Below are 14,540 nucleotides of genomic sequence, written 5' to 3' on the forward strand. Positions count from 1 at the left end.
CCATGGCAGTATCCAAAACCATGACAATACCCACCTCTAAACTACCTAAAGGACATTCTGATCAATCACTACCTGAAGGAGTGAACTAACACAGTGCTCCATATACTTAGGGAGATGTCCTGAGCAGCAAGCCTCAGAGCTTTAAGTTTTAGGCATCACTCAGAGCCCAAAATATTCCTCGTGTTGAACACAGACCCAACAAAAAACAACCAAAATTAATACAGATAAGATCTATTCACAGTCTTCCAAATTGTACTGGGAACACAAAGGTCAGAAAGACTTGTTCAGACTTGCAGATAAACACTTCTGACGAGTTCAGGTGCATCCATTCCTTTCTCAGCCCCCCATCACGATAAGTTCTGTTTTGTTTGGGGTTTTTTGTTTGGTTGGTTTTTTTAATAAAACCCAGGCTAATATTGACTGACCAATCTACAGTCCTCCTAATTTTACCTAGCAAGCAGGAGACATAGACAGATCAGCACCACTTGCTTTCAGCTTATTGTCAGATTATATCCTTGCATAATATTACAGTATTTACAATGCAGTAGCCATGTATTAAGCATCACAGCTTGAGGTCCTGTTTCCAAACAACTATCAAAACCAGCTTCTTAACATAATACAAAGATGATACCTATGTTCTAAATGTTTGTTAGTTGTAGCATCAGGAATGGTTTCTTATGCATACATAGCATGCTACTGAAGAACATTAAAAACACTGGAATTACATAAAAATAGATTTTTCAGCCAAAAGCATAAAATTTAGTCAGTGTGTAGAATATTTAGTATTTATTCATTGGTACTTGAGGTCAGAAGAAATGTTCACAAATAAGATTTGAAAAATCAGTCTTAAAAAAAGAAAGCCTCTAAGACCCACTAGCCACACATGATTCTAAAGACATCAGATTAGCATCCATCATCCTTGGGCTGTCTAAAGCCAACATAGCTGTCACTAGTCTACGAAAACCATTCACTGATCTTTTGCTGAAAGGCCAAACTCAGAAAAAAATTGCAGCAACAACTGTTACTCATGAATGCTTTTAAAAAGCCTACCAGCAACTGCACGAGAAGTAAAGGCCACACATATCAATTAGATTAATTAGGGTCTACTTCAAGTCCTGCCACAGAGCTGTTATATACACTAAGCAAATCAGCAGAAAAGAACAAGTACTTCATGGGTACTTCTCCTATCAGGTATTATTATAATATTATCTCTTAAAAACAGATACATTTTTTAAAAAAGCAAGAACCTTCTTAACATATAAATAAAACCCAAATAAAGCACCAGCATTTCTGGCTGAGGCTCATGTTCATCAGATAGCTACTTTCTAAAACCTATTAAAATTACAAGAAAGAGCTTAAAAAAACCTACCCTCTGACAGAATGAATGATGGGTAACATTATTCAGCATACTGCCTATCAAAGCACTTCTTTCACATGGCATGAACTGTATTCTTGAAGGTGTTGTGGGATTTAGTTTATATTAGATGGTTTTACCTCTCATGGAACACAGACAACAAAGATCTTGCCTTAACAAAGCATTTTGTGGTGCTCTTCATTTCCCTTCATCTTGTATATACAATAGGGAGGTTAGGGCTTTGGGGCTTCACTGACTGCTATCAGTGCAATCTTCAGAGCAATCTTTACTAGTTACGTGATCACAGATTACAAGGGAGTAACAAAAAGCAGAAGGTTTAGGAGACAGTGGCAATAAGGACACAATTTTTTGTTCAAGACACAGGCACTTTAAACCCAGATTAATAATACTCAGCAAGAGCAATTTTAAAAACTGTGTAAGAACAAATAAAATAAAATCCCATCACATAACCACAGACTGCACACGCAGAACTGTTATAAAGTGACTAAACTAGTTTACTAGTTTACTAAAAGTAAATCAAACAGCTCTTGCATTAGCAATAAAAAAAACTAGCAAAATACAGTTTAAACACCGAGTTTTACAAAAGTTGTTGTTCATGACACATTAATATGGATCTTTTATCTGACATATCTAATTACCACTCCCTTCAAAAAGAGTTCATTTAAAAGAGTTTAACCCTAAAAAATTGGCATTATTAAACCAATGCTTAAGAAACAAAACAGCTTTTCACTGTTTCTGCAGTTCACTAGTACAAGCCATCCTACTGCGTTTTCAATACAACAATCCTTCAGTTTCTTTGGATTATTTGGTTACTTAAGTTCTATATACTTGTGAACTAACAAAGCTTAGTCATTAAATGACTCCACGAAACCCACCAGCAGAGGACGCCTGTAGTTGTAATCAAGTTATTTCTGCATAATATCACTCACCCCATATTGGCAAGTCATCAATATACATCTGGTACCAATAGTGATTTTTGATAGCATACACAAATGCATCTCTTCTTCCTTTGTCCAAGTCAATTTCACAGTAAGTAGTCTGCATTACATCCTCTGTAAAAAAAAAAAATACAGCACAATTAATGATTTATTAATGAGCTGGCTCAAAGGAAGGCAAAGCAAGGAAATGGAGGACCGGACATCGCTGGAGTCTTTAACCCTTCTTGGCTATCCTGAAGTAGGAAACAAAGAAGGACATTTAATAAGGAACCACTAAAGCAATTACATGACTGGTTTTGTAATTCTACCCTTCTACATGCAGAAGCTTCATACTGACTGGATAAGGAAAGGTTTCAAGGTATCCTTTTGCTACTTCACCTACACTAAATTAAGATCCATTAGCTGGTGGCAGCCTTGCCTGGACAGACCATGAGACCTCTTTTACTTTGAGAAGTGGTATGAAGTTATTAACAAATACCTAACACTATGTATGATGTTATCGCCCCATTTTAGGATAATCAATCTCACTGACTAGAAATACTGTTTGTAAAAACTAAAATTTTTTAAAGTTCTCAGCAATTTTCAATAAGCTACCATAAAAGAAGAAACAAAGCAATCAGGTGAAGGTAGAAAAAATGGCAGAAAACAATATTAGGAATAACACAAAGAATGCACAAGAGACTCCATTTGGAAATAAATTAAATCCACCTCTTCGAGCCAGAAATCTGTTTTCCCCGCATCTACAATTTGTAAGTAATGCAGTTAGCAGTCATTCTATCACATCTCAACTCCCTCCCTAATGTTTCCTTTTTAAGTGAAAAAAGACAAAAGGGCTTATATTTACAATAACTCAGACAGCAACAGATTTAGATACAACCCCCCCATCTGCTTCTTAGCAAATGTTTTCAAGTGAAACAAAGTGAACGCATGGAATTCCAGCTCCCTTCTCTTTTTCTTCTCACTGGACCATTTCTAGTAGATAAAATTAATTACTGCCCTGAGTACAGCTGTAGTCTGTATCAAAATTCAGCTTTCTCCTATATGCTAACTGCAATATAAAAAGGAAAAGAAAATCAAATCAGCTGCACAGAAAAAGCACCAGCAAGTAGAGTATTTCCAACATGAAACATTATTTCTCAGATAATGAGAAAAAATGAAAACATACATAGTATGTCTGGTCAGGCAAAACTGAAGTAAAGCCAGGTGAAGCAAGACAGTAAGAAAACAACCAACAGCGGTCCTGCATAGTTGCAGTGATTTCCTGCAGCCCTTCAGAAAATAGTGCCCTTGTTTATTCTGGAATGGGTGCATCTCTTCCTCCTATTTCTCATGAACATTTCAGTATTTTCTATTTTTGTTCTTTTTTTTTCTTTCCTCTCACTCTTTCCACACACACCCCCCCCCATCCCCCCGCAAGACCTCACAAATGCACTCTAAGCTTCATTTTTCCACTGAAATAAAAGTACAGTTTTTTAGACAATAAAACTTTTGCTGAGGGAAAAACAGAGAATAACAAAACCATTCGAGCCCACAAGCATCCCAAGAAGACTGTTAGACCACGGACTGTATTTTCAGGACCTGTACTCGTACATTCAGGAGACAGAGGCCATTAAAGTTGGCACTACAGCTGAAACACAGACTTACAAATCCAGGCCTGAGTTTGCATTTATGTGCCTACTGAGCTGGATCCTATATTTTTTGGACCATCTTCCTAAAAAAAAAAAAAAAAAAAAAAAGAAAAAAAAAGTCCCTCTGCTTGGCACTTTTTCACTTTAACAGATTCTTTGAGTCATTTTGACATTAATTAAAAGAAAAAAAAAAAAACAATCCCTATCTTCTGAATTTGTTGCTAAAGTAGGTTTAATTCTTTCCAAAATACTTGGTACTTTATTGTCAGTCTCTAGCAGCTTCCTACTAATCTCAAATAAAGGATAATACCTTTCTAATGTTAAACTTCTTAATTCACAAAGGATTGCTCATGATGGAGAAGTCAAATCAAAATATACTGTGAACTGAAATAAAGGTAAAAGAGAAACTGGTGGAGGCTCTCAAATAAAGTATTACCCAGTGCTGGAGCATGAAAGCCTGATCTAATGTGGAGGCCAGACTGGTTTCAGGCGGCTCTTCTCCTGACTGGTTCACCCATATACACAGCACTACCAGCACAAATGAGGGCAGCATGGGGATAGGTGCAACTGCTACTAGCAAAATAAAAATCACAGGAACTACAAGTCTTCTTTTTAGAGACTTGTCCATTTTATAGCCTGAACACAGAAGCCTTTGTTTTCAGTTATTAACCAAGGCAAACATGGTATTAGATTGCAATCAAATACCAAGCTACTCCATGGGCTTTCAGATCCCTGGAATTTGCCACTTTTCAGTCAGAAACAAACAAAAAAAGCCACTCAGCATCTAAAACTTCCAGATGCAAACAGTGGTTTTTACTGCTGTTCAAACAAAACCAAAAAAAACCAACATGAAACAAACAAAAAAACCCTTTAAAATATCATTTGAAGTGAAACAACTGCATTGACATCCAACCAGGCTGCAGACTGCAGCGTGCCACCAAAAATCCATCTTCATCCATTTTCATGGATTTTACTCACAGTATTCAGAATACCAAAAGATACCACAGAGATATTACAAACAACTGTGGATGAACTACTTTACAAACTACTCCAGCACACATACACAAACCCACAGCAGAATCATTAGAAACTACCTCATTCACTTCTTGCAAAACACAGGCATGACTTTACATATGGTATATGATTTCACCCTCATCCATACCTTATAGTACACTTCCTCTCACCTCCCCTGAAAAAAGATAAACGAAGGCAAAGGAATGAAAACAAGTGCTTCTTTCTCCAGCCACTGAGAATACTGAAGGTGTCATTTAGTTACAGGACAGGATTATAATTCTAAGCTGAAATTCACTGTGTTAAATGATTAAATGAAAGTGGCTTAGAACAGCATTCAGTACCTGGGGAAATTGAAGTCTACTTCATTACACCTTCACCAGATGTAAGTTTTGCATATGTTAGATAGTTCTTGCCCGTTATGGTTGTGTGTGCATCCAAGAGGTGTGTGAAGTTAGAGGTATGTTAAGCACGGATGCTTAAGAGGTAACATCTATCATGTATTAAAGCTTCAGTAATGTCAACAGCACATTAGGCACATTTTAAAAGAGTATGAAAGCAAAACTTATTACAAAAGTAGGTGCAGTTATGCCAGATTTAAAACTTCCTATGAACAGTCAGATCAATTTGGTTTTATTCAAATATATAAACCATATAAAACCTCATTATATCCAACCATCTTCTAGTATAACACTGAACATCATCCTGAATAGCTGTCATATTTTCTAGAGGTGTTGCAAAAGGAAGTCTTGGGCAAGGAGATCTCAATAGGCAGTATGGTTACTTAGTAATATTTCTAAATAAGCAAAAATTCAAAGATGTTAAAAAATCCTTTTCCCCTTTAAATTAATCTTCTCTACTTGTTATTGTATGCCAATACCAAAAGTTAATTTTCTAATTGAAGTTACTATAATCCAAGGTTCAAAAAATTTAGTAATTCACTAGGTCTCAGGTGTAAAGTAGAGGATGTCAGAATGCTTGAATAAAGAACATGACATATTACATAAAAAGCATTATTACTCAAGGCTTAGCTTGACAAGCAAAGTGTATATTAATAACTCAATTACTTTCTTCATAAAGATATTTACAAAGATTTGAGACCTGTGATACAAGAACATTGCTCATATTTGCAACAGAAGGGAAACCCAGCTATCTTGTATGGTTGCACTTATCCTTTCACATGACGCCTTTTTAAATACAAAAAGAAACACTACTTAATGGATTCTTGAATACACTGCAGATTTGCCCCACTACAAGCATTCAAGCGCAAACCTGCATTTTCAGAATACATTTCTGCAGAGCCATAATTTTCTTAGTCTATTTCAAAATCACAGGCAAGGTCCACTGACTGAACTGACAGTTTTACTTAGGTTAGTAAACGGCAGCTGCAGCCTAAATACTTCTTCCAGTATGATGAACAACACAAAGTTTCACACTTACCTGCTACTGCTATTTAGTTAAACTATGTTGAGAAGAAAACTTTATTTTATTGCAGAATTTAATTAGAACAATTCTAATTCCTCTTTACTGACTCCAGAGGATAAAAATCTGGAAGTGTAAAATCCAAATATAATTTTTTAAAATTCTTAGTATTCTCATTTAAAGAGAAAAAATACCCGTAGCTGTTAGAATTGCCCTAATCCCAGACACACATGAGGAAAAACATGATTACCTGTTAATTCAGAGGTTGGATCCAATTCACATACCCACAATTAATTCAGAGCTTGGATCCAATTCACATTCCCACAAAGAAAACCTCTACAAGTCTTTCAGACAGTAACACCAACATTTTGAAAAGCAGGCCCCTGTGCTTAGGTATTTATATGCATAGTCAAACACCTAAATAATTACTGAAAGTTACTTGAGCAGGTCCTAATTATTTCAGCTGTAGATGTTATATACTCCATATTCCTTGAACCTTTTTCTTACGAACATATGAATCTACAAGTGCCAAAACAAAATCTTTTATTAAACAGAACAAAAGAAAGAGGGGGAAGAAGAACAAAAAAAAAAAAAAACAACAACCCACCACAACAGACCGACGAAACCCCTACCAAACCACAAATCACCAAAAACTCTGTTTCAATTTCAGTGCAGCGATTTCTAAACTACTGGTGAAGAAGCAGGAGCATGGATCAATCACAACCAGATAAAAATCTATTAATTAAAAAAGAATAAATCCATTTTACTGATATAATCCAGTTATAATTATTAAAAAAACCTAAAACCAACAACCAAAAAAGAACCAAACAAAAAGGTGAACACTACTACTTCAGCCAAGAATAAGATCTGCCATTAAAGAGTCATCACAAACTGAGCTACCACCACTTTTCAACAACCGAACTGGGTAAGAATTGTTTATACAAATGCTAAATTTTAAGGGCTTGTCTATGAAATTTAAATTTGCCTACATGCATTTGATGTAAGTTGTACTGGGTTTATGACAGTTTTTAAGACTGTAAAAAATGAATCTCAGATTCCAATCTTTTTACATAATTTTATATTAATTAAGTAATAATAACTACCGCTACAATTACTTTATACTTGTTACTATGAAATTGGGTGAGGGATATTTGAATACTTTTAATAGAAGATTAAAGATAGTAAAATAGACTTGACTCCCATTCAGATTTCACTTCATGGATCCAACACTAGAAATACTAAAGCACCTCCTGATACAGAAGCTGCTGGATGCCAGTTAACAGCAAAGAGATTATTGTCTTCCTTTTTTATCCAGAGAACACAGATTGCAAAGGAAAAATCTAGAAGTGAACGTAGACAGCTTCCCAGCTCATGTACTTAGTCATTAACCAGCTAACATGTACCATCTGCTTTATAGAAAATATCTGAGGTGCAGCCACTTTGGTTAGGAGTTAAATTCACTGCAGGTCCAACAGAGATTATCAATCTGAACAGAGTACCAATGTGTTAATAATCAATAAACTTTAAAAAAGCAACAAAGGGCATGGATGAAGAGGAATTCCCCATCAGCACATCAATCACCTATATTCACAAGCCATAAATGCCCTGATTCTTTTCAAATCTCTACTCTGCCATACCTATTCAAAGCCTGCTTTGAACTACATCACACCCAGTCTGAGGAAGAACGTGCCCCGATATAGCAACTACATACCTGGTGTGCACTGGTAAAGCAATCAGAGGTGCAAAAAGGCGTCTAAAAAAACCAGGCATGAATGGAAGACCAGACCTTAAATACTGAAGAAATCACACTGAACTTATCGGAATAAATAGTACTTAGAATAGAAAAAAATCCAAAGCTTTCTGTGTTAAAACGTAAGCACAAGCAGTTGCGAATCAGAAAAACCTAACCGGAAAGAAAAATAAGAATTTAGGAAAACAGGATTGCCTGCTACAAAGAACTACAGGAGACAACAGATAAACTAATATGGCAAGGACACAATCAAAACCAAACCAATCACAAGGTATGAAAAGCACAGCACTTTTCCACCATTCTAATCTGTGTTACTCTAGGATGATTTTGGCTCCCCATAGTTCGGAATTCCAAAAGACTTAACCAAATTGGAATGGTATCAATTTCTATGTATTAAGGAGCTGGAGGTTCAGTATTACCAAAGTTGTACTTCTTTCTGTTTAAGAAAACAGATGTTAAGTATCTTTTTTAATTGTTAAAGAATTATGAAAACAGAAACTCATTAAGCTCTCCATTATTAGAGTATTTTACAGAAGTATTTGAGACTGTATTCAAAGAAGAACTGATTTGTCCAAGGCTCTACTTCTGCATATTTCCCTCAGAAACAACAGAAAGCTAAATTACATCTGACTACAGACTACACAGTGGTCACAAGAGGAGACAAAAAATAGATGAAACTTTCAGTGTATCTCATTTGTTGTTTCAAGAAAAAAAGATTATTAGCACATTTTCTAAATCTAAGACAGCCTGACTACTGCATGTACTTTTGGAACAACAGAGGCTCTAGCTTTTTCTGGACCCATAAAGCAGAAAACATTTTAAGCATTTCAGCCAGTTCCTGATGTTTAGCCAGTCCATTTCCTTCCCCGATATCATCTCAAAACTTCCACTGCAAAAACGGATTACTAAATTAGTACATCCAGGTCAACAAAGGAAAGGGCAGGTCCAAGACTGAAGTGACAAAAAGTGAGCAACAGAACAGCACAACCTGCTCAGTACTTCCAGACACAAAATTAAAAAACTTCATCTAGAAGTTTGATATTGTAAAGGAATGAAATAACCATGGATAATCTTCAGGAAATAAATCTGGGAATAGGATACTTCAGAACAGTAAACTAACTCACAAACCTCCAAGTCTTTTCAATTTGGTGCTGAACATAGAGAGCACACTTGTCACTGGAGTAACACAAGCTCTTTATAAAAAGAGTGCAATTAAAATATGTAAAACTTACACAGATAACTGGCTGTAAAATATGTATCATATTCTTACAACAGAAGTTTTAGTTAATCTTCACAGACATGTTGAATTGCTGCCAGTTGCCTTCTCTGTTCTTTCCATTTCGCATTTCTGAGCATATTCTATGAGGCTGGACAGGAAAACTATTTCTCCCATCTTGAGTAAAATTTTCAGCAGGCTACAAGTTTTGCAAACCAGTAACAGGACTGTTTTTCAGTGTCTGTGCAGGTACAGCTCCTTTCTTAAGGGAAAGATTCAACTCCAAATTCCTCTAATGCAGAGATGCTATCCCCTATGCAACTTAAAAAATTATGAAGAATTCATGGTTTTAACAAGCTTCTAATATTTTGTTCTACTTAACCTACTTATAACAAAAACATCATTTGGCAAATGTCCGGTTTCGGATAAAACTTTTGTAACTTACAGAAACTAAGTCCCACGATTGCAAATGCTCAGACAAGAGATACTATGCTTAAGTTCGACAGTTGAACACTGGTGATGCAATGAACTGTACCTCTCTAGGGAAAAAAAGACGCATGTACACAGAAACCCGAACTGGACTAAACATAGAAATGCTAAAACTCAATACAGACAAAAAACCTGTTATTATTTGGCACCCAGAGACCTAAAAATACTTTGAGTGCCAAAGAACACACACAGAGAAATCACGCAATAGAAGACTCTGCACCTAACATCAAGAAATGTATTTGCAAAAGAAGCTAAATGTCATCTCAGTAACAGTATGGAAAGAGGGAGAAGACAGAAAGCAAGAGGAAAAAAAAAAAAACCAACAAAACGAACAGACCAGCTCCATCCTGACAGGCATCATACAGAATCATAGAATAGTTAGGGTTGGAAAGGACATTAAGATCATCTAGTTCCAACCCACCTGCCATGGGCAGGGACACCTCACACTAAACCACGTCACCCAAGGCTCTGTCCAACCTGGCCTTGAACACTGCCAGGGATGGAGCATTCACAGCTTCCCTGGGCAACCCATTCCAGTGCCTCACCACCCTAACAGTATAGAACTTCCTTCTTATATCCAATCTAAACTTCCCCTGTTTAAGTTTTAACCCGTTACCCCTTATCCTATCACTACAGTCCCTAATGAAGAGGCCCTCCCCAGCATCCTTAAAGTCCCCCTTCAGATACTATGAGGTCTCCACACAGCCTTCTTCCAGGATGAACAGCCCCAACTTTCTCAGCCTATCTTCATACGGGAGGCGCTCCAGTCCCATGATCATCCTCGTGGCCCTCCTCTGGACTTGTTCCAACAGTTCCACATCCTCTTTATGTTGAGGACACCAGAACTGCACACAATACTCCAGGTGAGGTCTCACAAGAGCAGAGTAGAGGGGCAGGATCACCCCCTTTGACCTGCTGGTCACGCTCCTTTTGATGCAGCCCAGGATATGGTTGGCTTTCTGGGCTGCGAGCGCACACTGCCAGCTCATGTTCATTTTCTCATCAACCAACACTCCCAAGTCCTTCTCTGCAGGGCTGCTCTGAATCTCTTCTGTGCCCAACCTGTAGCTGTTCCTGGCATTGCTCCGACCCAGGACCTTGCACTTGGCATGGTTAAACTTCGTAAGGTTGGCATCAGCCCACCTCACAAGCATGTCAAGGTCCCTCTGGATGGCATTCCTTCCCTCCAGTGTATCAACTGAACCACACAGCTTGGTGTCATCCGCAAACTTGCTGAGGGCACACTCAATCCCACTGTCCATGTCACCAACAAAGGTGTTGAACAAGACCAGTCCCAACACCAAGCCCTGAGGGACACCACTCGTTACTGGTCTCCAGCTGGACATTGAGCCATTGACCACAACTCTTCACGTGTGGCCATCCAGCCAGTTCTTTATCCACTGAGTGGTCCACCTATCAAACTGCCTCTCCAATTTAGAGACAAGGATGCCATGCAGGACAGCATTGAGCGCTTTGCACAAGTCCAGGGAGATGACGTCAACTGCTCTACCCCTGTCCATCAGTTCTGTAGCCCCATCATAAAAGGCCACAAAATTGGTCACACAGGATTTGCCCTTAGTGAAGCCATGCTGGCTGTCACCAAACACCTTGTTGTTCTTCATGTGCCTTAGCATGCCTTCCAGGAGAATCTGCTCCAAGATTTTGCCAGGCACAGAGGTGAGACTGACTGGTCTGCAATTCCTCGGGTCATCCATTTTACCCTTCTTGAAAATGGGGGTTATATTTCCCTTTTTCCAGTCGTCAGGAACTTCACCTGACTGCCATGATTTTTCAAATACGATGGCCAGTGGCTTAGCAACTTCATTCGCCAGCTCCTTCAGGACCCACAGATGGATTTCATCAGATCCCACGGACTTGTGTACGTTCAGGTTCTTAAGATGGTCTCGAACCAGATCCTCTTCTATAGTGGGCCCTAAGGTCTTCATTCTCACGGTCCCTTGTGTCTGCCTTCCAAGACTTGGGTGGTGTGGTCAGAATATTTGCCAGTGAAGACTGAGGCAAAGAAGTCATTAAGAGTCCCAGCCTTCTCCAAATGCAGGCATATGATGAGTTAGAGCCAATAACATAAAGGTATCTCTCAAAGGTGTTTTAAACTAGACAGTAACCAGAAGGATACAATAATTAACTTTGTGTTAAGGTAGAACTTTGAGGTGTTGAACCCTTGCTACTCCTTTCCAACTGCATCTTCAGAATTGGTAAACCAGAATAACAATTTCATTAGATATACTTTTAATCATTCATATACAGAAACCTTAGTTTCACTTTATAAAATGTCATCAGTTACCTGAGAAGCATGTATCTGCTGCAAGCATCATCTTTAAAGGGCACACAGATGAAAACTACTGTAAACTGAAAAGTCAGTAGTAGCAGGCAACCTTATAGGGCGGTTCAAGCAACAATATAAAACACACTCGGTGGCTAGCAGCAACAAACTTTCAGTTCTAGTTCAAAAAATGAAGTTTTAAAGGTTTGTGATTTTTTTAAGAGACTAAATGCACTTTCAATTGCTTACCTTTAAATTTGATGTCAAGACCACTAAATTCCAATTCAACTCCTTGCAATGCTTCTCCTAAGGTTTCGTGGTAATGGCTGATACTTTTTTTTGATCCCACACAGAAAGGAAGGGAGAAGTATTTGTATGTTTCTTGGCGATTATGGTAGGGTCCTACTGTATTCATCCATAAAACAACTTCCTCTTTATCTTGGTACTGAAAGACAAAGTTATTGAGTTAGATAACAAGCTCAGCAGAATAAAAATAGTCAAGAAACTCTCACATTCATATTAACTAGCAAGGCAGGACTGTTCAATCACAAGCAACAGCTATATTTAAAGACAGTTGTGTATTTTTGTCTTTCGGGCGGCAGGGATTCTAGGAAAAGATTTTCAGTCTGCTTTCCTACAAAAACAAAGCCGAGTTGACTCTATAGTTTAGTAGAGCCTATCCCTGAAGTACCAAAAGAGAGGGATTCATACAAATTTAACAGAGAGGCAAAAGATACAGTGAGCAGAAGTGGAGAAAAGCATCAGTTTAAAAAATAAAACAGCTTTTACAAATTCTGTGGAAACATGCACCAGTTAAAAGCAGAACCCTGCCTATCTCCACCAAGAGAAACATCAAACTAAAATCCTGTTAAACAAGATCCTACCAAATAAATCGGGCAATCTACCCGATGGTGTCAGGGATACTGTATTTTCCTAAAATACAACTCCTTTTGATTTTTATAATGGTACAAATTACATTTAAAATTCCCAGAAGAGCACAATGCCTCACAGGAAGCACTAAAATGAAACTGTCGCATACCTACAAGGGACAAAACACTCAGACAGAAGGACTATTCTGATGTATTTTCAACCCTCTCACAGCAAAAAAAAACCAAAACAGAACAGCAAGGAGTCTGGCTGCTGCCGTGAAATTCTTTCTGGGAACACCCACCTTTCACTCTCCACAGCTACTGTTAGCTAGGAAAATTTATTCCTTGGCTAGCAGCCAGTAATCCTTTTCAAGCCCTTAGAACTTTTAAACAACAACAAAGTCCTTAAAGCCATTAATCTATCAGTATTCTAATCCTGCATGAATTCACTAGATTTAAGTGATCTGAAATCACTATTTGGGCTGTATCTGACTGCATCTGGATGAGGTATCAGGTTTGCTGGTTACTACAAACCTTCCCTCACAACATACTTTCTTCACCTACTGTAACTGTAACAGATTAGGAGGGACAGTGATCTAACTTTTAAGGCAGAAAACACTTATTAATAACAATACGCACCTGCAAGTACAATCACCATATAAATCCTGACTTATTCTTTTTTTAAGTGCAGAAGTATAAAGTACTATTTTAAGACCAATACACATACACAGAACACACTGGAGAGGAAAGTCAAATGTTAATTAGCTGTAACTATTTCATAGCACACAGCTGAAATACTAAATACAGCTTTGCATCTCCCTTTTTAACAAATGAACAAAGGTTCTTCAACTCCATTTATTCTGAATTACCACAGTCATACCGACAGGTTAACTCACAAATAGTTAGCTGCATGTGGTATGCAATAAACTCTTCAGATGCGGTGTTTAAAAGTCAAATTCAAGGATTTAAACAAACACGCTTCAGGAAATAATTAAATTCCTCTACACTAAAACATCATCTCAATTACAAGCGCAGTTTTTTGTGTTACAAAGGTGCACAAGGGTAATTCCAGCCTCTTATGTGAGCCATCTCCAACAAGAAGCTTCAAATACCTTACTAATTTCATCCTGAGCTGTAGCAGAGACCAAACACAGCTTCACAAACCCACCTGTTCACAGAGCACATACTTTGAAACATTTCTGACAGTTACAGAATGTCACAGAATGGTGAGGACTGGAAAGACCTTAAAATTATCTAATTCCAACACCCCTGCCATGGGCAGGGATGCCTCACACTAAACCATGTCACCCAAGGCTCTGTCCAGCCTAGCCTTGAACACTGCCAGGGATGGAGTATTCGCCACTTCTTTAGGCAACCTGTTTCAGTGCCTCACCACCCTCCCAGTACAGAACTTTTTCCTTATATCTAACCTAAACTTCCCCTGTTTAAGTTGAAGCCCATTATCCCTTGTCTTATTGCTACAGTCCCTGATGAAGCATCCCTCTCAGGTATCCTGGTAGGCCCACTTCAGATGCCAGAAGTCTGCTATGAGGTCTCC

The 14,540-nt window shown here is 38.0% G+C and overlaps 1 protein-coding gene across 2 annotated transcripts in view; it reads right to left on the bottom strand.

Moving 5' to 3' along the window:
• The window catches only part of TM9SF3 (transmembrane 9 superfamily member 3), a 58,509-nt gene that overhangs the window by 31,648 nt on the left and 12,321 nt on the right, over window positions 1-14,540 (bottom strand). For both annotated transcript variants that reach the window (XM_065671762.1, XM_065671761.1), the window contains exons 2-3: window positions 12,363-12,558; window positions 2,305-2,427 (exon numbers count right to left, since the gene is read on the bottom strand). In XM_065671762.1, the coding sequence (XP_065527834.1) occupies window positions 2,305-2,427; window positions 12,363-12,528 (289 nt within the window). In that variant the 5' untranslated portion in view covers window positions 12,529-12,558. The remainder of the gene's footprint in view (window positions 1-2,304; window positions 2,428-12,362; window positions 12,559-14,540) is intronic.

Source organism: Lathamus discolor, chromosome 3 (assembly GCF_037157495.1).
Source record: "Lathamus discolor isolate bLatDis1 chromosome 3, bLatDis1.hap1, whole genome shotgun sequence".
Classification (NCBI taxonomy): Eukaryota; Metazoa; Chordata; class Aves; order Psittaciformes; family Psittacidae; genus Lathamus; species Lathamus discolor.